Raw genomic sequence first — 27,888 nt, forward strand, 5'->3', positions numbered from 1 at the left:
GGCTGTCTCTGTCTGTGACTGTGTCAGAGGCACAAGTAATTTGTAACCTGTATGGTGAGGGACATGTGGGTAAAGGAGACTTTCTTCTGAGTGTTAATTGATGCCATACTAAAACCTGTGAGGAAATCAGAATTCATCTTTTGAAGAAGGACCTGGACAATGCAGTAAACATGGTTTCATGTAATGGGGTTTTCTTCTGCTCTCTGGGATTATTTTCCACTTTGAGTATGAAGTAATGCAAGGAAAAGCAGTATATGATAACAATGAAGTTATGGTGCATGTATGATAATCTGTTATAATTTTGATCTTTTTCTCTAGTTATTATTTGCTTTGTCAGTCTCAGCAACTCTCCTCAAGCAAGAATTCCTAATGCTTAAAACAGGAAAACCCTACTGTAAAACCTTGAACACCTCTTCACTACAGAAATAGCTCATATATTCCTGTTTGAGCCTATTGTTGCTCAACAGACACACGTTTTTGTCTGACACAGAACTTTGCATAATGCCTATGATTACTTACTTAAATATCTTTCTCAGGAAGGTATGACCTAAAGTTCTTTGAGAGTCCAGGTAAATAGTAATTTCTATTCCTTGTTCATTATACTGTTGACTTTCCACCAAGAACTGGAAGGGATCAAAGAAGCAGGATTTACCTTATTAGTATTCAGCCCATACTTTCTTATTACCTTATGGTTATCTCTTTCATTTTAGATTAGCTCATTCAGAAGGTGCCTGGCTTAATTATTCTGAAGACCATTAACGCTGTTTTTTCTAAAGGTAGTGACAGCATGAATTGCTTAGACAACCTTCACTTCTTGTGTGAAGCCAAAGAGTCAAGGCCGGGTTTCATCTCTGTGTGAGTTCTAACTGATCAAAACCCTATGATGCAATAGGCCAGAATAAATTAAAATTTACTTGTAGCTTCTGTTCATTGTGAATATGGTTATGCCTCGCTATTAGTAATCAGTACTGTCAAGCAAAACTATTTCAAATGTTCAAAGTGAAACCAATCTCCTATTAATCTGAGATTCTCCATTATAAAACAGACAGTAAGCAGAGTTTATTGGTACCTTAATATCAATAAACCTGTGAAAAATTAGATTTTGCAACATAAATATTTAGATATACTGTATCTTAGGATATGTCTGAAATATAGATCTGTGACAGTAATAGGTCTGTGTTGACTCATTATGCAACATTTTTATCATAATTATTTTGTTGGAATTATGTTCCAACAGCAATTCTTGATATGAAGTGTCAGAAGGGTTTGGACAAAACTCTCAGGCACATGGTGTGAGTTGGGGTTGTTCCTGTGCAGGGCTGGAGTTGAACTCAGTGATCCTTGTGGGTCCCTTCCACCTCAGCATAATCTGTGATTCTGTGATATGATCAGTGCAATATCTACTGGACAGGTTTTTAGTGATAACAATGTATTACTGCTGTAAGTAACTCAGAAATGTTTACAAGATCCTAATTGACTTCTCTCCAAGAACTACTATTTTTAGCTAAGCAGTCACAAACTAGAAGAATGGAGAAGTGGCAAAAAAAGTCAGTGGGGCACAATTGCTGGGAATAAGGGTCCAGTATCTTGCTTGTCACCTAGCAGGCAATCTTGGTTTGGTTTTACCAATCTCTAAATGTGAAAAGTGTTCATTCTGGTACTCCAGCATGGGAGCACTTCAGTGGCAAATGAAAAAAGAGTGTAATTTTCACACTTTTGATGCCTCTTCATAGCTGTACTGAGCTTACATGAAGCAAAATGTATTTTAATTCCCAGCATTGTTTCTGTTCCAGGACATTGTTAGTGTTGTAAATTTAAGGACTGTAGGGTTCTTTCTGTAAGGACTGTATGGAAATCCTTCTGTAGTAGAACTTCTACTCTGCTGAAAACCAATTTTGATCTGGCACCTTCATTCTATATTGCAGTCATGGGCTTTTACTTGCTGGGAAAAAGGACTTTTTGGGATGAAATTTTACATAGATGATAACAGAAAGATGTGTTTCTTTCTGTCTTATGATAGAACTTATGTTTAAATGTCATTTTTAAAGAGAAGCAAAAAATTGAAACTATATGTTTTACTTGATATTATGATCTTAGACATCAGCTGGAGGTATATTTTTTGTGAAAATATATTTTTTGTGAAAATATATTTTTTGTTATAGTGCAGGAAACTTAAGGCATTAAAAACAAATAATGTTTGTATTAACAACAACTGATAATTCTCTATGCAAACTGGACTCCCATGGCTTGCCAATAAAGACTTAAGTAAATGCTTGTGCAGGTAATTAATGTATTTTGTGTCTGAGAATAGCCTGCCCCACCCTGACCACACCATATCATAGTGCTTTGTGTTGGCACAGAGAAATGGATTGTCATTGTAAACGTGCCAGTGCCTCTCCTGTGATGGTCTGGAGACATCCTGATGCTTCAAAATGTGACATAGCTTCAGCATGGACATGAGATGAACAAGACTGTCCTTCACCAATTGCATGTTGGGCTCTAAGATTCCTGAGGTGCTTTATTGCATGCTCAGTGCATGTTTCATGTTTCCAGTTTTTACATCACAGATGAGTGTGTCCGACCCCACTGTCTGAGTATCTTGTTTGCACTTTTCTATTCATCTTTTGCTTCTTCCCACCGACTTCTACCCAATTATCAGGGGCCTGACCTGGATTTGTTATATCCCAGATATTGCCTAAGCTGAGAGGGAGGTTGGGCTCTACCTTTTGTGCTTGGAGACTCTTAAAATGAGTACTTCAGTAGCAACAATAGTAGTCTGTATGTAATAATTTTCACCAGTACATTTCTTTTCCCCTTAAGAACTTCTTGAAATGCTCCCTGGTTTGTGGGTGGCTGGCCTGTGGTTAAATACAGTTTTTACTTTAAAAGTTAGTTTTTCTCTGCTTAGCCTTCTAATTAAGTGTTAAGGTTGAATGTAGACCAACTACCTACATGTGCTTTTGCATTCATCTCTGTTTTCCATTATTTTGTGTTTCCTGGAGAATGCTTATTTTCTGTGGAGCTATATATAAAGAGTCCTTAATAAAATCTTAGCCATTGACAGTACTTGCTAAGTGTGTGTTCTCAATCTCAAGAGAGTAGAATGGCTTTGGGAACGCCAGCTAGCTTGTTGAGCTTTGTAGCATGGCATCTGTTTCAAAGTTGTAAACAAGCCCTGTGATAATGTAGTAAAAATTATTTTTCAAGAAGTATGGTTTTGTAGATGTGCTTTTCTAAATGCTCAATTAATTTTATAAGTGTGTTGGTTCTACTAGCTTGCCAGAATTTTATTGGTGGAACTTTTATTTATTAACTCTTTCAAAAAATATTTCTAGTTTATTTATTTTTCTGAAGATGATGAAAAAATAAGCACTGGAATGGAAGTTTACTTGCTTGTTAACTTAAAATGAGAAAGATTAGTGTAAAAACACTGTGATTAGAGACACACATATATATGAAAATGAATGGTATAACAGAGAGCTAAGTGTCAAAATAATACAAACCTTAATAGAACCTTAAAGAAATAAAAATGTCATTGAATAAGAATTCACTGTAAAACATCTAAATTTCTAAATGAATAAAATTTGAATTCAAAGAATTGAGAAGCCAAAGAAAGAAGGTATAGTCTGTGTACCAGTTCAAGAAGCTATTTTATATTGGACAAGTGCTATATTTTCAAGTGATTTAAACAAAAAGTACACGTTGATTAGTGCCAAAGGCAGAAGAAGCCAGAGTTGGTAAATGAAAAGAGAGAAATTTTCAGAAAACAGGGAGAATAATCGTGTACTGATGGGGAGGAGGAAGCTGAAAAAACAGCCAGCCAGGGCAAATACTTATGTGCAAGGAAATTCTGTCAGTGAATTACATCAAGGCCGTGGAAGGCTCTGATTCCAGATCTTGTTGATTCACAAACATGGTTACCCTTGAGGAGGCATTTAGTACAGGTCAGAGAATCCCAGAATGCTTTGGGTTGGAAGGGACCTTAAAGATCACCTACTTCCAGCCTCCCTGCCACAGGCAGGAAATCTTCCTCTGGACCAGATTGCTCGGCCTCATCCAGGCTGACCTTCAACACTCCTATGGACAGGACATCACAACCTCTCTGGACATCTGGTTCCAGTGCCTCACCATCCCCACAGCAGTGATTTTTTTTCCAATATCTAATCTAAACCTCCTTCAGCTTAAGGCCATTACTGTTTATTGTATCACTACACACTCTTTTAAAAAGTTCCTTTTCAGCTCTCTTATAGGCTCCCATTAGGTACTGGAAGATTGCCCCAAGATGTCCTTTGAGGCCTCTCCAGGCTGAGCTGCCCCAACTCTCTGAGCCTGTCCGCATGGGAGAGGTGCTCCAGCCATAGGATCACCTGAGCCTGTTCTAACACTCACATCTTTCCTGTGTTGGAGGCTCCCAAGCTGGGTGCAGCCTTCCAGGTGGGTCTCACAAGGGCAGAGCAGAGGGGCAGAATCCCCTCCCTTGGCCTGCTGGGGAGGGGATTCTGATCCAGATACAGCCCAGGATGTGGTTGCTTTCTGGGCTGCCAGTGCATTTTACCAGGTCATGTTGAGCTTTTTGTCCACCAATATCCCCAAGTCCTTTTCTCTAGGGCTTCTCTCAATCCATTCTCTGCCCAGCCTGTGTTTTCGCTTGGGATTATCCCCACACAGGTGCAGGACCTTGCACCTGGTCTTGTTGAATATGAGGTTCACACAGGCCCGCCTCAATCCGGACAAGGTCCCTCTGGGTGGCGTCCCTTCCCTCCAGCGTGTTGACGCAACTACACACCTTGATGGTGTTGGCAAACTTGCTGAGGTTGCCCTCAATCCCAGTGTCCATGTCTGGGCTGTGTGCTGCAATTGCGTTGTCATCAGTGCTGTAAGGTGTCTTAGGAAAGCTGAGGCTTGTCTCTGTTCTTCCCCTGCTGTAGAAGGACAAATAATTGGAATCTCTCATGAGGGCAGGGATCATGGCTTAGCCATGGAGCTGCTCTTCAGTGCAGCAGCTGACCAGGTTTTGGAGCAGGGCCTTTGCATGGGACTGCATGAACAGCTACTGCACAGCTGTGCCAGGCCACACTGCACACCTGCATGGGCGTCTCTGTGCCGTGCTGTGCTGCATACTCCTGTCCCAGTGTCAGCACCAGGGCTCAGTGTAGCCTAGTAGAAAGCAGTGTGAGTGGTAGCAAAGTCAGGGAAGGGCTGTCAGGGGTAGAGATCAAACCTTTGGGATGAGACTCAGCTGCCTGAGCTGCTGCACCACAGCCACCCCAGAGTTAGAAATCTTTGTGTTTACCCAGTCACTAAAGGGAGCCAGGGAGCAATGCTGTGGGTTTTTTCTGCTGTACACTCAAGATTTCTGTTTTGTAAGTTTATATTTTGTCAGTAATCTTGCCAATGTCATCTTCCTTCAAGGTTCTTTGGAAAGACTTGTGAGAGGGCGGATACTTACAGTGTGCTTAGAGAAACCAATGCTGTTTCTAGTTTTACACTGTAATTAGCAAGCACAACAAATACCACATCTTTAGTGTTTTAAAAATGGTTTGTGAGGAATGGTATATTATAACTGTGACATGCATATGGGCTGTGTGAATCTTAGCTCACTGACAGCTGTGTGAGTTGTGGTTTTAACTGCATGTACTGCATTGCTTTCATCTCACAAAGAAGCTCCCCCCAGTTTTCTCTGTGGAAAATAATGAGTAAACCATTATGGTCTGGCATTGTAATAAATTAGGTTCAGGCTTAATTTGAAACTATTGGAAGGCACTTTTAAGAGTCCCACTAATATAAGTTTAGAGGGCCATACTGATATTCATAGAATCTTCTTGCACCTTTCCAGATTTATTATCTATTCAGGAAAACTTTTCTGTGTATTTCCCAACTACAAACATAAAAACTAGAAGGACTAGATAATCTTTCAACTTTTTTTTTCCTTGCTCAATTTCTCAAGGTTGTTTTTTGACAGCAACCAGAGCAACAAGAATAATTGCTTACAATAATTATGCCACCATTATTATTGTCTAATGAGAACCCCATTTTAAAAAAAATCAGCTATTTGAGTCATACTTTTGTTCCCATGCATTCGTCTCTAAGTCCTTCTTTTGTAATTTGTTTTCTGGAAATTTTGGTCAAAAATTATCAAAGTAATATTATTCAAATGTTTATTCACATAATTATTAGCTTTTAGGTTAATGTAACTTTACTTATGTAAGGGACTAGTTATTTAAGCTGTTACCAGTAACTGCAGTATTAGGCCAGTAGGCCAGTAATTATTTATAACTTAAATCCGTTTATCCTGAAGAAACCCTGAATAGGCCATCTGTCATGGCTTTCTACTAGCAGAGGTCAGATCCTAAGTCAGGTCATAAGTCATGATCACAATATCCACTAGAAGGGAGTAACATATTTCAGTTAGCTTTAGGTGAAGAGCTATTTAATTGGGCTTATTTAATCTTTATTAAAAAGGATTCCAAATCTTCTCCTTTGGTAAATCTGTCCCAAATTTTCCTGACACATTTGGCTCTTCTGTCAGCTCGTTAGGTGGTATACCCTTCATGGCAACAAAAGTCTTCAAAATATTTAGCAGAATATTCTTGATTATAATGCATGCAACTTAACTTCAGTAAGTGTTCTAAATACCTTCCGACAGAATATCAGTTTTTGCCTTCTAACTAATTACAATTCAGTTCTTTAGTTTTTAGAAGAAAATAACTGTGCTTCAGTTTCCGGAGGTGACCCTGAATTTTCTACCAACTAGCACTCAGATTAACTATTTCATGATATTAATCGTCAGAGAATACCTCCAGATTCGTATTAGTGGATATGACTGCAATTCTCACTAATCACAGAATGGTTTGTGTTGGAAGGGCCCTTAAAGATCCAACCCATCTCCCATCGGCAGGGACACCTTCACTAGACTAGGTTGTTCAGAGCCCCATCCAACCTGGCCTTCAGCACTTCCAGGGATGGGATATCTGCAGCTTATCTGGGAAATCTGTTCCAGTGCCTCACCACCCTCACAATGAAGAGTTCCTCTTAATATCCAATTTAAACCTACTCTCCCAGAGTTTGAAGCTATTCCCCCTTGTCCTGCCCTCTCCATTTTTCCTGTCTCCCCTCAGGTACTGGAAGGCTGTCACCCGTACCAGGAGTAAATTTCTTGAAAACACTGATTATTAACAATGGCAACCAGAAACCAATTTAACAGTTATGTTTTATAAAATTATATAGTAGAATATGAGAGCAAATGACTAATGCTAATGATGGGCTGAAGTTACCCTAAAAGAGATGCTGAAAACAATCTGAAGTGAGGTAAGAAAAATGGAGGAGACCAGCAAAGATAAAGTAGCAGTGGCCTGTCCTGCCCTGGAGTTGTTACAGATTGTGTTACAAAGAGCCATGATACCTAAGCAAGAGGATAAGCCCTTCTTTCCAGCAGTGATTGCCACTGTCTAGTGTGGGTTATGTATGACTGACCTCTCAACAGGAGCACTCTCTGGACTGCTCACAAGCAAGAGCTTTCTATGTTTAAGAAGATTGTTTATAGCTGCCCAGAACTTTGTATTTGACAGAAAAAAAATCTGTTAAAAATGCTACCCTGACAAAGGGGAGGTACTTCTGTTGGACCAAGCGTGGTCTTAAGCGCATTTTGGTGTGTATACATCTGGTATCGAAATGAAATCTGATTTTCTCTTTTTTCTTAAAAGTTAATTTAAATTCAGTATTAATGATCTGTCCTTTGATACAGTGGTGTTTCATGGTTAAATTATGTCTTTCAGATATTTAACCTTTATTGGACTTTTTACAAAAAAGTTACTTCTCTGTCTTATTGTACTTCATTAGTGAGCTCTGCCTGAAGCAAAGTGGATTTGATTTTACAGCATAAATATACCCTTCTTCTTCTGTAAATAAATCACATAACAATGGGAAGAAACCTTAAGAAATAACTTTTAATTTTTCATAAGCCGAACAAAGTCCATTAAAGACTTACTGTAACTTATTATGCCCTGTTCATTTGGATAATTGCATTCATAACTTCATGAGGTGGTTAATGCTTTAGCTTCATTTGGATTTTCTGCATTTTAACATTTTTTGCTATTTCTGTATCTTCCCTGAAGAGTTTTCATCTGACAAGTGCTGGATATGGTTTATCAGGTGTATTTACCAGTCATGTCTTTATTGTTGATTGAAGCTTTGATTTAAGCTACTTGGCAGTCATGTATGGCTAAATATATGCAAACTCACCATGTACTTTGTTCTTGTTCTCAACTCCATGTTTGTGTCAAGGCTGTTGTCCTTCCTACTCTGGAATCTGATGCATCTGAAATTTCCACGGAGAAGTCCTGAAGGATCGTGTGGGAGGGGTTAGGCACCCTTTCACTGCTCACCTGTAGCAGTGGCAAATACAATTCCATTGCTTTTTGAAGGTCTGAGGAAAATTCAACAGACATGTTTAACCTTGAATGAGCAAAGCATTCCCTTGAAGAGTAGCTGTGATATTGACAGCAAGAGCCTTTTAGGCAGCAAATTCATACTTGAGGATGAAATAGAGGTTGCTTATGAAAGTAGTTCAAAAACTGCGTCAGGAAATACAGATGTTTATGCAGTATCTAAATGTATAAAAGATGGGGGTTTCTTAAACATTAAATCAGTTGCCATAAATATACATTTCTCAACACTTTCTTCTTGAAGTCTTCACAAATGCAAAATGGCATAATTACAATGCAAAAAAATTTACCATTGGGAACAAACATATTGGTGTTTTTCTAAAGAGCCTTGAATGATTTAAAATTGCTTTCTGCTTTACAAAAGAGGTACACTTCCTTGTGGGGGAAAAAAAGGAGTAGGACTATGAAGGCAAACATACCCACAAATTTTAAATTGTTAGTAGCCCAAAAGACTCTTTTCTTTGAAAACATTTAGAGCTTTCTTGTCATGGTTTGGACATAGTAGTTATGGAGTGGTTAAGCAAAGCAATATTAGCTGCAATAATTTTTGTAGCAGTCATCTTAAATTTATTTATTTTCAGTGATTGAATTGTTGGAATCGATAAATGAAATATGCATCCATAGTTGTGACAAAAAAGCATCAAAGTCTTAAAGGACTAAGGACAACTTAAAATACATACTAGCAGTATAAGAGAAAAGAACAAATCAACAAAGGCTGGATTTAGTTAGAAATAATTCTGTGGTTAATTATGGTACAGGACCATCAAAGTAATTTCTTTAAAGAGAATGGATTAGATAATATAGGTATTCTTTAATAATATACTGTATTTGGCAGTTTGCAAACTTATAGTTTAAGTTCTGGAAAACTTGGTTATAATGTAATGTCTAATACTCTAGAGAGGGGCTCTGATTCTGCAGCGGTTTTGAAAGAGCTGCATAGCTAAGTTAAATGACAGCTCTATTTTGTCTTTACAGATAGGGAAAGGCATTTAGATGTGCATAATTGGGTTTACTCTTCCAGTAGTGCCCTAGAAGCACTTCTGAAAACAGTCATTAATAAACATGACATGTTTGAATTCAGAATCTTGCCCACACTTAATGCAGAGGTGTCTGATTGTGTATATCCAGTAACTATACAAGAAAGCTGGTACCATTATAGTCTTGCTTGGTGCCATCATTCTAGGTGTCACCTTAATGATTCTTGTGCATGTGTGCTTGTTTTCTGTTGGTCTCTGCATTGTTTTTAATGAGGCTAAAACATTAGGTATTTTATTAGGTATTATACAGGTACTTTAGGGTTGCTGCAGGTATCAATCAAGAAGATAAGACTTCTCTAGTCCGATGGCCTTTCATGCTATTTTAATTTGATGCTGGACTCAAAAAATTAGTCCTCTGTTTGGAGGGGCAGAAGGTCCTCAGCTCTTCTGAGGATTATATATTTTGCCTTTAAATTATGGAAATTTTTTTTACAGGTAATTGCCATTTGTATGTGGAAAGTAATTTTTTCCCCCCGAATTAAAAAAAACACTGGTGAATCACCATAGCACTGAGATATTACACCAAAACACTGAAAATAAAAACCAGTACCTGTACAACTGTTGACACAAACACATATATTCTAATATGAATTTTTTTTTTAATATAGAAGTAATTTTAAAACCTGAGGTTGAGCTTCTTATTGGCAGAAGGTTTTAGTGTCATAATGTTGTTATGCTATAGCTACACTGGATTGTCCCTGTGAAACACAGCAGTCGTAGGGTAATAACTGGCTGGTTAAGAAAAGCCAGTGGCTTACTGGTGACATAGAAATAGCAGAAACTGTCAGAGATTTCTCTTGCATCCAGCCCTTCAATTAATGGTTTTATCCAAATTAGCATAATTGATTAGAAGTCACAGCTTGGCAAGACTCAGAGAAGAGATAGATAATGAATAACAGTGGCTGTATTTATCTTAGCAGAGCTCAGCAGTCAAGGCTATTTGTATTTCAGTATTCCTGCAGCTCTGCTCCTGGAATATTTTGATGGTGTGCCAAATCATGCAGCTGGACAAATACCGTCACTTTGATTACTGTTGGGAATCTTTGAACACAGAGAACAAAACTTAGCTTAGCTAAAGAACAGTGTGTTTTGTGTTCGATTTCCTGCTGTTCTGTGATAGCGGTTAGATTCTGGTAAGGACTGAAAATCATAACTTTTGTTACCTGAATCTGACTATGCTCCTGAATTAAGTGTGTAATTTCTTTTCTCTTGCTAGATTTGTGACTTTTTTTAGCAATATTATGCTTTTATTTCAAACAAGTGGCTAATTTTTAATACATCATCCTTAACCTCTCTTTTTTTTTTTTAGCATTGATATTGTACAAGATGGACAATAATTCTGTGTCCCTTTGCTTGGCTAACTTAAAAGTAAAAATTTTCTCACCTTAAAAATATTAATAAAGTAATTTTTTAATTTTTTTCAGAAATCTAGACGATGAATTAAGATTGTTTTCAGGAAACTTACTTGTGGTGATTCTTGAGGTGTATGAGCAAGAGCAAAATCTTTCTTTCAGTTATGATCTGGACAGTGGCAGTCATTTTGATTGCTCAGGGCAAAAAAAGAATTGCAAATCTTCCAAAGGGTTCTGCACACCAAAGAGACCAGAATAAGAGTGTACCTATATTCAAATGATTTCTTGTCTTCATGAGCACAAGCAGTATAGAAAGGATTGATTGATCTCTTACTGAGCATGCTTTTTTATCTCGCATTGAGATTCAAAGGGACCAAAAAATTGGAAAAAAAAAATCACTTAATCTGCTGTCTCACTCACCTAATCATCTCCAGTGCAATAAAGCTAATGCTAATTTTCACTTATTCCTTTCACTTCCGTGAGGTTTTGTGGGGAATACAGCTTTGTGCATTTCATACTTGGAAAACTATATATTAATGGTTAAGTGTGGAAATGGTAGAGCTTATTCAGGAAGGGGTTGTAGTTTGTCAGACTCAGAACCTGGAAAGATGAAAATCTGCTGTAAATATATGCATAATTTGTGTCCTGCATGGAGATGTATTGCAGAAACAATAAACTTAAGTTACAAGTGCATAATATTCAATGTTGCTGCATAGTGCCATGGGAGGTCTTCAGCATTATTGTATTTTTTTTTTCCATTATTTTCCAGTTTTATTCAGTCTAGTGCTACCCTTATTTGGAGTACTAGGCACTCAGTCTGGAAGGTTAATCTTCCTGTTTATTATGTTTCATGATTCAGAAATAACAGAATAACACATTTTGAATTACATTATGTTGTAAACAACCAGATTAGAAATTGCTTCAGATGTTGAGAATAAAATTGTTCTAAGTTGTTTTTTGTAATTAATTAGCAAAGTTTTGCACTGAATTCCTCCATTGCCAACTTCACTTGGGAAGAAACAGATTGCGAGATTTTAAACATACTTATGTTTAAACCCTCATACTACTTATGAGGGTTTCTTACACTTAATAGCATCCTCTACTAGTGCTGCATTTCCAGAATGTGGTAGTGTTATTTACAAGGTATTTTGTTATTGTTTCAAACTAGAAGTAAATTCAGAGGCAATTTGTAGTTGGCACAGAGCATTTATTTCGGGTGTGCCTGCATTAGGTTTTGCTATTTACAACATATCCTAGCATAGCACTTCAAGATGAACCAGGTATTCTGGAGTGTCTGGGCATGGGTACATACAGGTTTGTGTGTTTTCGCACTGTTTATTTCTATCTAGTATCTGCTGCTGATTTAGGGCTGTTTCTCCTTATTTCAGTGAATGTGGGGGTTTGTATCCAAATGCTATATAGTTTTTGGGATGGTGCTAGTCTCAGAGGTGTTCTGTAATAAAGCCCCTTTAAAATAACACTTATCAAAATTAAAGTTACAACATGAGGAAGATTTAACATGGAGAGAAGGCACTGTATTTGCTGACACAAAAAAAGTATTAATGCATGTAAGGTGCTCTGAAAATGCATGACTCTTTTCTAACCTTTATGGTTTAGCACTTTGGAATAATTTAGGAAAACATGTTCTTTTAAAAATATGTTTTACTAGCTTGTTCAGATATAACTTAAAAAGCTGTTTTAAAAGGCATGCATCCAGAGACATGCACACAATGAATTGAAAGTGTCAATGTTTCAGGGAATCTAAATTATTTTCAGAATTTCAGAAATTGAGAAGGGATAAGTGGAAGGAGAAAATGTTGGGCTGGTGCCAAGCGATAGCTCGTAACCCTCACAGACTTCCAAACAGCACAAGAACACCCGAGGTCTCAGGTGATGCTTCACATAACTCTACTTTGGTGAGTGAAAAGTTGCATTTTGTGACAGTGGCATGCTCAGAACTTGAGAGGTGTTAAATTTATTTTTAAAATTGTACTGTTTGCCATTGCTTGCATTTCCTCCATGTGTGAAACCCTTTGATATAACATCTGTTTGCTCTTTCAGTTTGCTTTTTTTTTGATCTCTTATGTAATGCATGGTTCATTCTGACTTGCATGCTGTGTCTATAAACCAGTATTGATGTTTTGTCAATGGTGAAGTGTCTAAGCAGGAGATGACTGAGTATGGGTCACTTACATTCTTTGTGATCCTAATCACTGCAATGGCATTTGGTCTCTGATGAATACAACTGGACATAATCTGAAGGCACCTCATTTACTCTTTGTTCCTGCCTGTAACAGGAACAAAGTGTCATGTGCCTAAACTTGTGGCAGACAGCTGGATTTTAAAATTATCTTCATATATTAAACATGCTGTTGCAAGAGATGGTTGAGTTTCTGCATGCAAAGCTCTTGATAGTAGATGTACAGGCAATGTAAAGGTGACAGTTTACGTGGTGGAGTTAAAATATATCATGTGAAACTGAATAAAGTGACTTATTGATAAGAATTTTAATCCTGCAGTTTTTGTTCATTGAAATAAAGCCACTTACATCAGTAGACCTGGCCAGGTGAGTAAGAACTGGTACTTGTATGTAAAGGCTCGAACTGCCCTGTCTCTAAGAGGAAAAATTGTCTACTTGTCTGCTTGTTTTGATTCAACTGACATTTTCAGGCTACAGCAAGACTGAATATTTGAAATATATTCAGTTCAATATGCCTGCTCCAATTTCATTAATGAGTGTTAGATAGGCACTGTATTTCCCTATCCTTAAAAACAGGAGTGATCAGGAAATACTGCCCTGCAGTTCTTGAAACATGGACAGGGTGACAGCTAAGCTAAAAGGTGAATAATTGTTCCTATCCACTGAAGAAATGTGCTAGTCCAAATGAAGAGACCGTGGTCGGCTTGAAAGCTGTTGAAGTTTTGGTGAAATAAAGCCCCTAATTAATGTGGCAAAATTATCGTGTTCAGTAGTAAATTGTATAGAATGTAAGTTTCTGCTATAAAAGAGAACACAAAAAGACAGCAGTAAAAGCTGCAAAGTTTATAGTTTTATATATATATTGTAGAATATTGTTATAGCTCACTTTCCTCTAGAATACTTTACTTTCAGAGAAATAAAGGAAATTAAAAATCAATGATTCCATTAAAAAAGATGCCAAGTATATTATCTCCACATTTAATTACTACTGCTATTTTATTTTTAAATTTTATTTAATTGCTTTTACTATTTAGCTATTAATAGTAACAGGAGGTAGCTATTACGGAATTGGGATATGTGGAAATTTGCATGTTTTGATTTCTGCTTGACTGCTAGTCAACAGTTAATTTGTTTTGATATTCATGAGATAAGCATTCCAATCTACCAGATGGGATTTAGAACTGATAAAATGGAAATACAGTTCAGAACTGGTGCATCCATAGACTTAGCATCTTTTAACCCTATTAATATTAAAACTTGTTCAAAAATAAGCTTGCATGTAGATTGAAGTGTGTGAGAAAGCCAGAAAAATAAACTACTGGGGACAATACTGTGTGTCATTTAATATCGTGATTGGCTGTAGAACAATAATCCTCACAACAGGAAATAAAACAGTAATGTCTCTCGAGGCCTGCCAAGCTTTCCTTTTCATTTTCTTTGCTTCCCACTCTCATAACCATGACTTTTTCTATCCCTCACATCTGAAGAAAATTATATTCAATATAAGCTTTTGCTGGCAATATCTTTCCAACTTGCAGGATGTTGACTGAAAATCCTTTTTTCACTTGTGAACATTTTTAATCTGAAATTTTGTTTGAAATCAATTTTGATTTTGCTTAGTAGTCATTACCTTTTCAATATTGAAAAATTTTCTGGCTGGTCTTGAGTGAAGATACAGAGTTTAGTGCTGGAAACTGACAAATAGTGAAACAGCAGAAAATAAAGAATATAGCAAATTGTTCTAAGTGTACCAAGCCACTTCCAATGAGCTATTCAAGCCCCTTCTTTCCAATTAAACTTCATTTTTCATTGCATTGCAGCTCCTCTGTGGACCTGATTCCCTCAGTATGGGTTTTTTTTGTGAGTCTTGTGCCCATGTGGGTCTGTATCATGAAGACACAGCTTTTTGCTTCCTTATTCTGTAGGTGACAAGTCTGGGTTTGGAAGGAAGCAAAGTGGAATGTAGACTGCATCTTTTTTTGACCTCTGCCATATGCTTTTGTGTACACTTCTAATGCAGCAGAATGTCTTCTTTACTTCTGAATTTCAGCTAAGGCGTTGAAAAATACTTTCCATTTAAAACTAAACCCCAAAGTGGGCATTTCACAATGCCACTTTTCTGAGGGAAAATGATCTGGAAATGGCAGGCAATTCTCATTAATTTTTTCACAGAATCCTAGAATACCAGGATGGAAGCAATCTCAAGTATCATCTGGTCCAACCTTTCTTGGCATAAGCACCATACAGACAAGATGGCACAGTACCATGTCCTGCTCAGTCTTAAAAATATCCGGTGTTGGGGAATCCAGCACCTTAACTTTGGGGATTATTTCAATGGCTTATTATTCTCATTGCAGAACATTTTCCTCTTGTGTCTAATCAGAGTGTGCCCAACTTCTACCCATTACTTGTATTTTGCTTCTAGCTCCTTGTAAAAGGGAGTCTCCATTTCCTTTGTAGCCACCCTTGAAATCTTGGAATGTGATGATAATGTATATCTCTCCTAAGCTTTCCTTTCTCAAGGCTGAACAAACCCAGTTCTCTCAGCCTTTCCTCGTGTGGCAGGAATTCCATTCCCAGTCCACTTTTATGGAAAGAAATATTTTTCTCTCTGTGAAAAACAGAAGGGAGCTTGCGGAGCAGGAAGCAGGTTATGATCATTAAGAAAATGCTTTTTTCATTAACCAAGTAAATGGAACACTGAATAGCACTGGAGAAAAAATACAGAAGAATTAAGCTTATGAAAACACTGGAATGTATTTAAAGAGTTTAATAAAAGGAGTTGCCCCATTTCATTTTATTTGATGTTAAGATGTTCTAGCTTCATCCAAATCAAATAAATTCTGAAGTATTTTAGCAGAATTCAACTAAGGCATCTTGGAAACATTTTTCTGTTACTGTTGTCAACTTCATTATAATAATACTCCCAAGCTTTATCACCTTAGTCTACTTCATTTGAAGTTTAAAACCTTGCATTCAGTTTTAGATGGCACTCTAGCTTCTTGATTCTGAGCACACCTTGAAAATTTTGAATCATTCTGTCATCAAAGGAGGCATAAGTTCTGAAAAAATACTGTTTAATGTTGTAGGTTGTGGATTTGGGGAGTTGTATTGATAGTTTCAGATTCGCAGTGAGTATTTTTTTTTATATTTAAAACAATTTCATATAGTTATTTAACTTGCTGTAGTAGAACATAAACCTGGAATTGACTTTGCTTCTCTGATAGCTACGAGATCATCTCTTTATCAAGCTGAATTTATTATCCATTTGTTTCTGTATACATTGTTTCTAAACTTTGAAGAGCCATCCTTTGTAATGTTCATCATATTTTGAGAGACCTGTAATACAATATTCCCTTTTTGTCATAGTTTCCATATTCCTATGTGTATCTTAAAAGGTCTTGTTTATTCCTGCTCCAGTTTGAACAGGAATGACCAGTTATGCACAGTATTCCAGATCAAGCTTTCTGTTCCTAACAATTGTAACATTATTGCCTGTCAGTAGCACATTTATCATACTGCATAGATTTAGCATCACTTTATTGATACTTTTTTGTAGCTACTATTTTAGTTTTCAGATCAAACCTCTAGACTATGTTGAATTAGAATACATGAAAACTGTATAAATTCAAATTATTAATGTTCTTCTTTCTATTCACCAGGCAATATGCAAACTCATCTCTTTTCCATTTTTCCCTTTCTCCGATGTTTCTAAAATTGGGGAAAGAATAGTAATGTTTTTTCCTTTATTTGAAAAGAATCTAGATCTTGAATACTCATAATTTTATGCAGTAGTATTTGCCAGGTTTTTGTCTTCTGAAAAGATAATGGATATAATTGAAAATAAGAAATTTAAAATTATTTCTTCATTAATCACTCTGTGCTGACAGTATCTATTTATACTGTGATTCTGTAAGCATATGTATATGTGGTGGGTCCAAATGATTTTGATGGGAATATGTAAATATGTATTAACATTGATTAAGCAATTTTCTTAGAAGCAGTTCTGTGTCCAACTGTTTTTGCAGAATGCCTAGTGTTTCTCTGGGTCCTAGTTCAAAATCTGAGCATTATTATAATCTATGTTCCCAATTGTTATTTGCAGCCTCTTCTGCACAGGGCATGGGCTGGTCCTTAATTCATTACATCTCGTGAAACACACGGAGCTAATGGCACAAGAGCATGTACTTAGTGCTGAATTGTAGCCATTAGTATGAACCACTTTTCCTTGTTGTATTCCCAACCAGAATTTTAGGTGCATATATGTGGAACTATAGTCAGGTGAGTAACTAGGTAATTTGTGTTTCTGTATGCAAATGAAATTTAGAAGTCATGACAAAGGATCAAGCATCTGATTTAACTCTAAGGAAGGATTTCTTTTTATGCGAGGAAATGATGCCATGTGCTTCTCCAAGACAAAGTAAAATGTGATTATGAATGATCTGTTTGACATAGGTAGATCCCATGTTGCCACATCTGATTTTGACTAAGCAAGCTAATAGTAGACAACAGTCATTCTGAAATATGATTAAACAAACAAGGAAAAGTGAGGGTTTTGAGGGGGTTTTGCTGTTCACCCTGACAGCTCAGCACCCCACAGCTGCTTTCTCACTTGATCAGTGGGATGGGGAAGATGAGAAAGATAAGAGGGTTGAGGTAAAGACAGTTTAATAGGCAAGGCAAAAGCCACACATGAAAGCAAAGTAAGGGATTTATCTCCTGCTTCCCATGGGCAGTCACGTGTTCAGCCATCTCCAGGAAAGCTGGGCTCCATCATGTGTAACAGTTATTTGGGAAGAAAAATGCCACTCTGAATGTTTCTGCTTCCTCCTCCTCCTCCTCCTTTCAGATTTATATGCTGAGCATGACACCACAGAACATGTGTGTAAGATGTAACCCTTTGGTCAGTTGGGATCAACCCTCCTGGCTGTGTCCCCTCCCAACTCCTTGTGCAACCCCAGTCTCCTCGCAGGTAGGGTGGGGTGAGGAGCAGAAATGTTCTTGGTTGTAAGCCTTGCTTAGCAAAAACTGAAACAGCCCTGAGTTACTAACACTGTTTCCTGCAAAAACTGAAAGTGTAGCCCCATGTGAGCTGCGATGATGAAATTTAACTTTATTCCAGCCAAAACCAGTAGAGGTTCTCCTCCAATGATGTTAAAGTGAGTATCTGGGATTTAACTGTAAGTTTTTGCTAGCTATGTGAGATTCTAATAGTGTAAGAATGATTTATCACTAGATGATCTTTAAAGGTCCCATCTAGCCCTAACCATTCCTTATATCTGGGATCTTTATCTAAACACCCAAACTTAATTTCAGAATAAGAAGGAATTCTTCATCTGAGTTTGAAGTGTTTAGCTGCCTGATTTTCATCAAGATAATGTAATTCCTTGAAAATCTTGTGAAATAGGGTACATCTAAGTTTCCTTTTATACTGCAAGCCTTGAACTGTTAATCTGACAGGGAGTGATGAGATGTTTAAGATCTGTATTTTAATTTGTTGTAAGAAAACCATGTAATTTAAAACTCAAAAACTAGATGTGGAAAAGAGTAATTATCTAAGAATGTGGAGTTTTCTTCCAAATTATCATCTTATTTCTATAACTATTAAGTAGATTTTATGAATAAGGCTGCAGAAGCAGCTAGGAAATCCACAATACCATACCTACAAAGGTCTCTATAAACTGATTTAAAAAATATAGTAGTAACATTAATATAATAGCCAAACAATGTGTACATGTGAGTAAAACTATGGAAGAGAGATTATGCAGAGAAATGTAATTTTAAAAGGTGTAGAATTTTTCACCAGTATAATAGATGATATGATTTCCCTAAGTATCTGTTCATGGAAAAGTTATGAAAACTGCTCCTTGTACTGTAGGTGTTCCACATCCTTCTGCACAGTGCAGCATGCTGCCCAGCAGGGCAATTGTTTTAACAAAGTATTGCTTTACAATTTACAGGATCAGCCTAAGCTGGCAGAGGCCTCAGGAGCCATGGCACCCCAGGCCAATCTTGTTTATTTTCCTTATATTTAAACCAATTAGCAGTTGTAACCTTGGTTACCGTCACCTTCTACGTTCTCACCGTGAATGTGATACATAGCGAGGATGTAAAGTTGTTAAGAGCTCATTTGTGCTCCTTTTCTATGCATACATAAACAATTAGAGCAGGGTAGATGTAGGCAAAAGCTTTTGGGTAACCAGTGTCACTTCATTATTTATGAGTGATAAAGATGTGGTCAAGGTTTTACATATTTGAACGGTGATTTCAGTTAGACTTCCCCTATGGCAGGCTTAAAATGACAATCCTCACTTAAAGAATTTTCATTTTGCCTTTTTAACCAAAAACAGAGGCAACATAGAAAATTAATAGTATTTTGAATTTGTATGCACAAAAATAACTTAATATTGGAGGAAAAAAGAAAAGCTTATTTGAATGCTGGATTCAATAATGCAGTAAAGTTGAAATATTGTCACTATCATTATTAATATTATTGTTATTATACTGCTATGTTTTATTTGGTTTTATAACTCAAATTATATTTTAGTTTTTTTAGCTGTTAGGTTTCTGCATTTATTATCAGTGAAATTTGCAACAGAATATTTTTCTCTAGATAAAATTACTATAAAAAGACATTGACATAAAATGTGTTAAATGTCTGTGTCACTGTTTGAATAGGTTGTATTCAACTCTTTATTTTCCCCAGAATATTTCATGCATCTAGTGTCTCACAGCAACATGTGCCCACAAAATTGCTTCAAATCTATTTCATATAAATTATTCATAATTTGTTTCCTTTTTGTATAATTGAAGCTGTCATTAATCTTTCACCTGGGGAAAAGGAGCATTCATTTCAATGTAGAATTTAACACCTATTAATTTTTTAGCTTTGAGGATGAGAGCTATATCTGACTGCATTAGACTGTTTCCCATAACTTTTGACTGAAAGTTCAATAAATTATTTATCTAGAAATTTTTCATATGTTCATAAAAATTTTATATTTAAAGTATGTAAAACTTCGGGTTATGTGATGTAGCGTTACAGATGCTGAAACAAGAGGGAATTGCCAGATGACCATTTAGTTTCTATCTGGTAAATGAGTTCTTGAAAATGAGAAAATCAGACAGGGCCAAGTAATTAACCTAAGTTTTTTATAAGGTGAAATTGAGTTATTCTCATTCTAGCTCAGTGAAGCCTTCAGTCCCATCATTAAGTGAGCACACACACCATAGTGGGGAAGTCAAGATGATAGGAAGCATCAGAGTTATTGCCATTATTGCCAGAGTAATACCAGCAAGGAAAGCTATGAAAGTATGCCATGTTAGGAAAAAAAAGGAAAAAAGGTGGTGGTAGAAGATGATAATGCACTTTATCTTGTTAAAAATCTCGAGGTAACAATTAATTTAAAGTGCAAGTTTATTTATACTCTCATTCCTCAGGTTCCCTAGTATTTTTATGAAATTTTGCTGTCCCATACCACTTGAATAACAAGATCCAGCAACAGCTTAAGGATAAGCTCTCTACTGTGCTGACTACTGCAGTTTGTGTAACTCAATGCTGTAAACAGAAATATGTATGCATAATTTGTTTAAATAGTCTATACTGATACCATTTGCAGGCTTGAAAATATGCAAATGTGAGTATGTGCATCTAAGTTTGTGTAGTGTGTATATATATGTGTGTGTATTTCAAACCTGCTAGTTTAAATTTTACCTAATCATTTAAGTTTCTGCAACAGGATTCATTCTCACTCTGAAGTGGTTTGCAAAGTAATGATTGCTGCAAAATATATTATTAAGAGGAAAATAGGGTTGTACGTGCACAGCTAGAAGCCATTTCCTGCATTCATATCAGTACAGAAGTTTTGTTACAGACAAGGGTGAAAGAAGTTACACAGCTATAGGGAGCTGTGTATCTCCCTAGATGCATCCCTGATGTATTCCTCTGCTTTGCCCTCCTCAGTAAAAGTCTTCCCAACGCAGAATTGGTTGGTGTTGGTTTTGTGTCCTAGAGGCTGCACAGTGCAGCACGGCTCTGCAGCTGCGCTCCCACTGCTGTGCCTGAGCCTCGTGGGTCCATTTCAGCACACATTCAGCAGCTCTGTGCTCCAGCTCTGTGCTTTCCTGCAGGTAATGGGCCTGCACATGTCAGGGCTGTCATGTGAGCACCTAGCCTGGCTGGGGACAGCCTGAGTCCTCATGGCAGCTCTCCGTCCTTCTTCCTTTTATCGCATAGAGGCGTCTGTAGCACAGAAGATTAAGTGGGGCTCTTGAAATCTGCAACTTGTGGGATTTCCTTTCTTTGTGATTTTGATGGAGAACTGAGGTGGAATAGGGTCTGGGGAGATATCATACCTTCAAATAAAATATAACCTTTATGAGCAGATTCTTCCAAAGGTATGGTCTGGAAAATCTCTGGAATCGAATGTCCCTGTTTTGTATTGTCAGTGTCACTGAACACTTGCCATTGCAGCTGGAATTGTGGTGTTCCTTTTAAACAAAAAACAGCAACAGAGAGTGCAGGAGAGGAAAGGAATCATAATTATTGTGTAGGTTAAAGCACTGACTTCTGTTGTGTGTAACTTCCATGTAACTTTGTGAAAGTAATTTCTGCTATATTATTTCATCCTCATTAATATGAACTAATGAACGCTTGAGATGAAATTTCACTTAAAATAGTAAGGTGCTTCAATCCTCTAGAGACAAAGGTGTTAGACTTATCCTGGTTGATAGTGGAAGGATTTAATAACTTTGGATAATTAATACAAGGAAGGAGGAGAAAATATAGCAAAGACCTAGTTTTTTTTTCTCAAGATGAATCAACAGACAAGCTTCAGTTTAGTGTTTGATCCACAGGAGATAGAGATAGCTGGATGAACCAGGCACCCTGCTGCAATTTCAGAGGTGTTCAAATATTTGTCTTAGAAATGCCAGTCCTATCAATTTCATTAACATGGCTATGTGGTCAGAGATGGCTGTATGTGGATGCTGACCATAATCACTTGTGTTGACTCTGCTGACTGAGAAAAAACTGCTTGTGACCTTGTTAGGCTGATTACCTCTGTGGTTAATCTGTTATTCCCTCCCCCTGGCCCTTGCATAAAGTATGAGATGGGAGTAACAGGATAAGGTTAAGAAGGGGAAATTTAAACTGAAGGTGAAGGCAATAACATGACTTAGGCTGCTGTGTGATTTTATGTTGGGGGTTACATAAATCCCATGTCTGTGGTACTTGAAATTTGGAATGGAAATGGAAATATTTGTTATGATGTTTTTGTTAGCTTTTTTCTGTCTCTGATTTTCTGTCCATGTAGGTTTTTTCCCTCTTTCTAAAGGAAATATTTGCTAGGATACTAAACATTAGTCCTAGAAAGACTTTGGTTTTGTTAAGATTAGGATTCTAAACTGTGTATGTAAAAATCACATTAAAATGTCTTTTCTTGAAAAGGTAGTTGGCTATAAAATATTTGAATTGAAAATGACAGATTCTGTCCTTTTTCTATGAACTTTTATTCCTTCCTCAGAAATTAATTTGGTAGCTTGTAGAAATTTTGCCTCCCTTTCTTTCCCTAAAAGGGGAAAAGAAAAGAAGTTAAAAAAAGAAAAAAAGTTTAAAAAAAGGAAAAAAAAAAGATCAAAAATGTGAAGGAACAAATGCTAAGAGAAAAAAATAAAATTGAAGAACATAGAAGATTGTATTAATTCCCTGCAATCCTATTTTACTCTTCCTGGATATTATTTGGCTCCTCACATTGTCCTAAGTCCTAGAGAAGAATCTGTTGTAGGACTATTTCTACTCTCAGTCAGTCCATAATTGGCATTTTCACTAGCCATTGGAATAATTATATTAGACAAATATGTAAATAAAGGGGAAAGGTGTATTGTGGGATAAAAAGCTGTTGTAGATAAAGCTCATTTGCTGTAGAGACCATTAATTTGAACTTGTTTTCTCCTTAGACAAAGAACCTCCCAAACAAACAAGGAAAAGGAAAACCCCCAAAACCAAGATATCTGCAGGCTTGTTACCCTTTGCAGTTCACAGAGCAGCTCTTGAGTACAGGCTCTGACTTGAGTAAATTTGAAGGCAGACAGAATAAACTTAGGTGTAGTGAAATTTATGGTAATGAGGTCATTGAGCAGAGGTGCATTGATGCTGCTCCATCTAATTACAAACTCCCAGTAGAGGAAGACAGCAACAGCAGTGCAGGTGCTTCTGAGAGCTCCCACGGTGCTCTGTCAGTAGTGGGGTGCATCAAAACTGTATCTATATTATATATATTATGTTTTACCTATTTGATGCTGAAAGAATTGAATTAATTTTTGTATTATGGAAACTCGTGTTTATTGAATTGTGTTTGATGTTTGTTTTCGCTCGGTAATAATATTCCAAAATGTGTTAATTGCTTCATGTAATCTTTGTAATCTATAAATATTAATGCTTCTGAAATGTTAATAACAACTGATAAAAACAAAATGCAGAAAAATGAGCTATTCAATTAATCAATTTAAATTATAATTGCATGAATAATTACTAAATTGTCAAAACATCGATAATTATGTGTGTTGAACTACAGTAGTATGGGATAGGTTGAGTATTTTATGTAGACTAAGTATGATTTCCCTTCAGTTTTGTTGCTATTGTGGGTTAAAGCCATTTTGTTTAGAACTGAGATTATAAAATTCTCATCTTGTGAATAGCTAGTTCAAGACACTCATGTAATTTTTAAAGAAATGGTAATGTCCCAGTATCATAAATGATAAATACCTAATGGTGCTCCCTATCTGAAAATCCTGGTCTCTAATCAAGAGGGATGTTTTCAAATGGGTGAAGATAAATTTCGGGTTTAAGTCATTATTTTGGGATTTCAGTAAAAATGGTCATCCTTTCAGGGAACTGGTAGAAGTTATATGTTTAGAATGTGTGAAGTGATGCATCTCAGGGTTGATGTTACTGATATCAAGGTCCTACAGTGACATTTTTTTAAATAATGGGAGGGTGAGTCAGATAGGATTAAAAAAAAAAGTTATTATGTAAAACAGAGAGAGAAAATGGAATGAGGAAGATAATAGAGGAAAAAAGTGAATACTGTATTGTAAATACTGACAGATGTCAACTCCACTTTGACAAGTATCTTGTACAATTCTGACTTCATTTGTTCCCTTAAGAAAGTTTTTTTTCTTCCAAATGCTTTATCTCACCCTATTCATAGTTCACCTTGGCTCCTGTAGTAAGCAATATCAATTAGCTGAATATTCACTGTGTTGACACTTCCAGCTAAATGCAGTTTTCATGTTCTATGGGTGCCTACACTTTTGGCATGCAAGTATGTTTAAAATACAGTGTAAAAGTTTTTTTGAGATATTTATCAGTAATCTGTTGTTTTTGAAGGTCTGTTCTAAGCAAACCAAGGTTTTTATATGCACCATCATTGACAGGAATCGCAAACAGTCATCTTGCTCTACTTTAGTCATTGGAACATTCATTTTTCCTGCTTGAATCTTGTATGTTGATCATGTTTCTTTCTCAAAAGAGACTTAGAGAACGTACAGGATGGCATAATTAAAGTAAATGTGCATTTTGGAAATCTTTTTCCCATGGATGCAAAAAGTGATTAAAATACCAATAAAGAAAAGAATTCTGCAAAGTGGAACATTAAAACTTTCTTTAAATGCTGTAAGTGGCCTAAAAGTTTTTTGTTTGACATAGACAACAAGTTTTCAAGTAATGCATCTTCATTTATAGGGTTGAATCAAGAAATTTTAACTACAGTATCGTCCATGAAAACATGGTCTGTTCTTCTTTAAAAGAAAAAAAATCATCTTTTTGCATGAGTTTTCTTAGTGAGGTCAAGTATGAAAGATTTTTCAACTCAGTGTTCAGAGTTTGAAGAACCATCTGCAAAGAGATAGGCTTTTGACAGTGTGGGTTACAGTAACACAAGTTAATGCTTTGGTCAGTCAGTGCTTGACATGGGAAATGCACTGCTCACCAGTTCATCAGATGCATAAAGTGTGCAATTTCTGTAGCAATTTTGCATATTTGTTTGCAATTCAAAGTGGTTGGTAAAGCAATTGCTTTCTTGCAGGTAAAAAGAAATAACTGAAAGCAACTTAGTTTTGTTACATGAGAAAATTCTTCAAGGTTTGGCTATCTATGTGTTTATTTTTGGAGGGCAATTAACCACATACAGGCCAGTCAGAATGGGGTCTGTGCATACCTGTGCATTCTTGCATTCCCGAGTGACCAACAAATTGTCGGCATTAAAATATGGTTTGGAGTCCAGCATGTACTTTAATTAAACAGAAATCAAAAAAAAATTCACTTCAAGGAAAGAATCTCTTTCATTTTTTTTGAATCTTTTATTTTTTGTCATTTAGAGATGATAACATTAGGAATTTTGTTTCTAGGGGCCATTGTCTGGAGGTTTTTTGTTCTATTTTTCATTTTTTTAATTGCATGGTTCAGGTAAACTCTTCCTTTATCAAAATATGTATAAAGGTGGAAGAATATCTGAGAATTGTTTTCTGTTAGGGGATCAGACCAAGTTCACTTGTGACTTTTTCACATTTGAAATGGTGTAGTGGGTTGGATGAGACCTGACCTGTGTGTTCTTTGTTCTATATTGAGAGGTTGAATTTTTCTGATTGCGAGTTTTTATTTTGCTTTAATACAGATTGCCTCCTGCAGAGAAATAAGCTAAAAAGCATTCTGAAATGCTTGCAGACTTGCAGCAATAACTCTGTGGTAAAGTAAATATAATTTTTAACTTAAACTGTTAGAATGTCTCTTAAAAACCTAATGTGTTTACTTGAATTAAATGAGGAAATGCACTTTTGAGTATTTTTATACATTATTTCATTAGATACAGTTTAAACGCAAAGATTAATGGAGTAGACTCCATGGGATAAACTCTACTGTGGCTGTGTGTACAATAATAAGCAAAATATATTTATTGTAATTCATTATTGCTAAAAACAAAGCAAGACAGTTCTCCAGTGCAGCTTAGTAGCATCTGGTTTTCACCGCAGGTAGTAGAATGTCTACTTTGATCCACAGTATTTTATTTTTTTTCCAAATAACTCAAACACATTACCTACAAAATAACATCTGTGTTACCACAGAATTGTCAGTGGTGGTGTAGACATCTCTGTCCAGACAAGTTGAGCACTTCTTTAGGGCTTTCTGCACACTACCACAATCTCAGGTTTAGTGTTTAGACCCCTTGAAATCTGAAAAATCAAATAAACAAAAACATGATATAAGAAAATCAAGAATCAGTAACTTTTGGCACACATGAATGATGTAAAGTTTTGCAGTTTCTCTTTTAGTTATTTCCTAAACCTTCCATTTTCGTTGGACGGATTGCAGACACCAAGAAATGTAACTGCTTCGAGATTTATTGGCTGAGTCTTTACATTATTCTATTAGCCACCTCAGGCTGCTTCAATTTTACTAGCAGACATTGCTACTGCTAGTATTGCTGTTGTTATTGCTATTATAGTTATTTACATGAAACAAGAAATTAGAACATTTACATTATTTTTTCAATAATACGAAATTTATAAAGACTTTGGGAAAGGATGAATATTTCCATATCAGACATGAGAATTAAATTGCTGCTAAGTTTTCTGTGCCATGAGAAAAAACGAGTAGAGAAAAGACATTTTACTGGGTTTTTTTCTAAATGGAGTGTGTGAGGAGAATTATATATCTGATACTGAAAACCAGGGGGTTTACATGTTCACTCCTTTCTCCTTCAGACACAGTATTAAATGAAGCTCAAGGCTAAGAAACGACAGCTTTTTAAATACATTATTTAGAAAGCTGAGAGTGAAAATTTAATGTATTCCCATGCAGTTGACCTGTAGGTTATCTTTAAAACAATATTAAAAAATTAGATTCAGCAGGATGTCTGTGAATAACATGTCTGCTCAAGAAAGCTTATTAGTTTTCTCTAATAGCCTTCCAGTCACTGCCTCTGGATTTGGATGTCCTGAATTTATTTTAATGGAAACAATGTAGTTGAAATGGCTTTATAATCCTCACTAAAACCTATGCCATCAAGAGATACCTGTGATGAAACTTTCCACAATCATGAAGCTGTTTTTGATGTTCATGCAAATACTTTTTACTTGGAAACATATATTTTTGTATTGAGTTCTATAAAGCTCACCTTTTGAACAAAACCATGACTTCTGCTTTGTGTTGTAAGAAGTAAATTTATTGTTAATAGAAGTTGAGTTCCTTTGCTTAGAAAAGTTTTAAAAAAATTTAGTTGAAGTTGAGGTTTAAGTTTTCAGAATTGTGTTCTAAGCTCTTCTTTGAAATAGTAAAAAATAAAACCTTTCAAACACTTCAAACTTGAAAATCACATTTAGAATATTGTACATTGCCCTTCCTGATTTCCCATCGTTCCCCATCCCATCATTTCCCACCCAGTCTCTGCTGTGCACATCTGTCTTCCCCAGATCTAAAGGTCTTTTCTATTAGGAGGGAATTATTGTAGGATTTGCTTTTCAAATTTCAAAGCCTCAGCAATGGACAGCACAGATATCTTTGTGGGGAGAGGGAAGAGGGGAAGGTTTTGAACACCATTTTTCTACTATTTTACCTTTCATTTTATTGACTGTGTATAATTTTTCAATAAATTCAAAGTCAAAGTCTAAATACTAAACATTAGAAATATTTTTGTTCCGATTTAAAAAATCTTGTCTGATTTTCAGATTAGAATAGATTTGGGCAAAACCAGTTTCATGCCTGAAAATCTGCTGTAGAAGGTTCAGTAATTAAAGATACATGACTGATTTTGATAGAGCACCCAACTCTTTCTACCTGAGTAGTCCTCTTGGTTGCA

General features: G+C 36.2%; 1 protein-coding gene across 2 annotated transcripts in view; it reads left to right on the forward strand.

Annotated features, from left to right (window-relative positions):
• The window catches only part of MARCHF1 (membrane associated ring-CH-type finger 1), a 222,686-nt gene that overhangs the window by 122,250 nt on the left and 72,548 nt on the right, over positions 1–27,888 (forward strand). For both annotated transcript variants that reach the window (XM_058023776.1, XM_058023775.1), the window contains one exon: positions 12,610–12,749. In XM_058023776.1, the coding sequence (XP_057879759.1) occupies positions 12,648–12,749 (102 nt within the window). In that variant the 5' untranslated portion in view covers positions 12,610–12,647. The remainder of the gene's footprint in view (positions 1–12,609; positions 12,750–27,888) is intronic.

Source organism: Melospiza georgiana, chromosome 5 (assembly GCF_028018845.1).
Source record: "Melospiza georgiana isolate bMelGeo1 chromosome 5, bMelGeo1.pri, whole genome shotgun sequence".
NCBI lineage: Eukaryota > Metazoa > Chordata > Aves > Passeriformes > Passerellidae > Melospiza > Melospiza georgiana.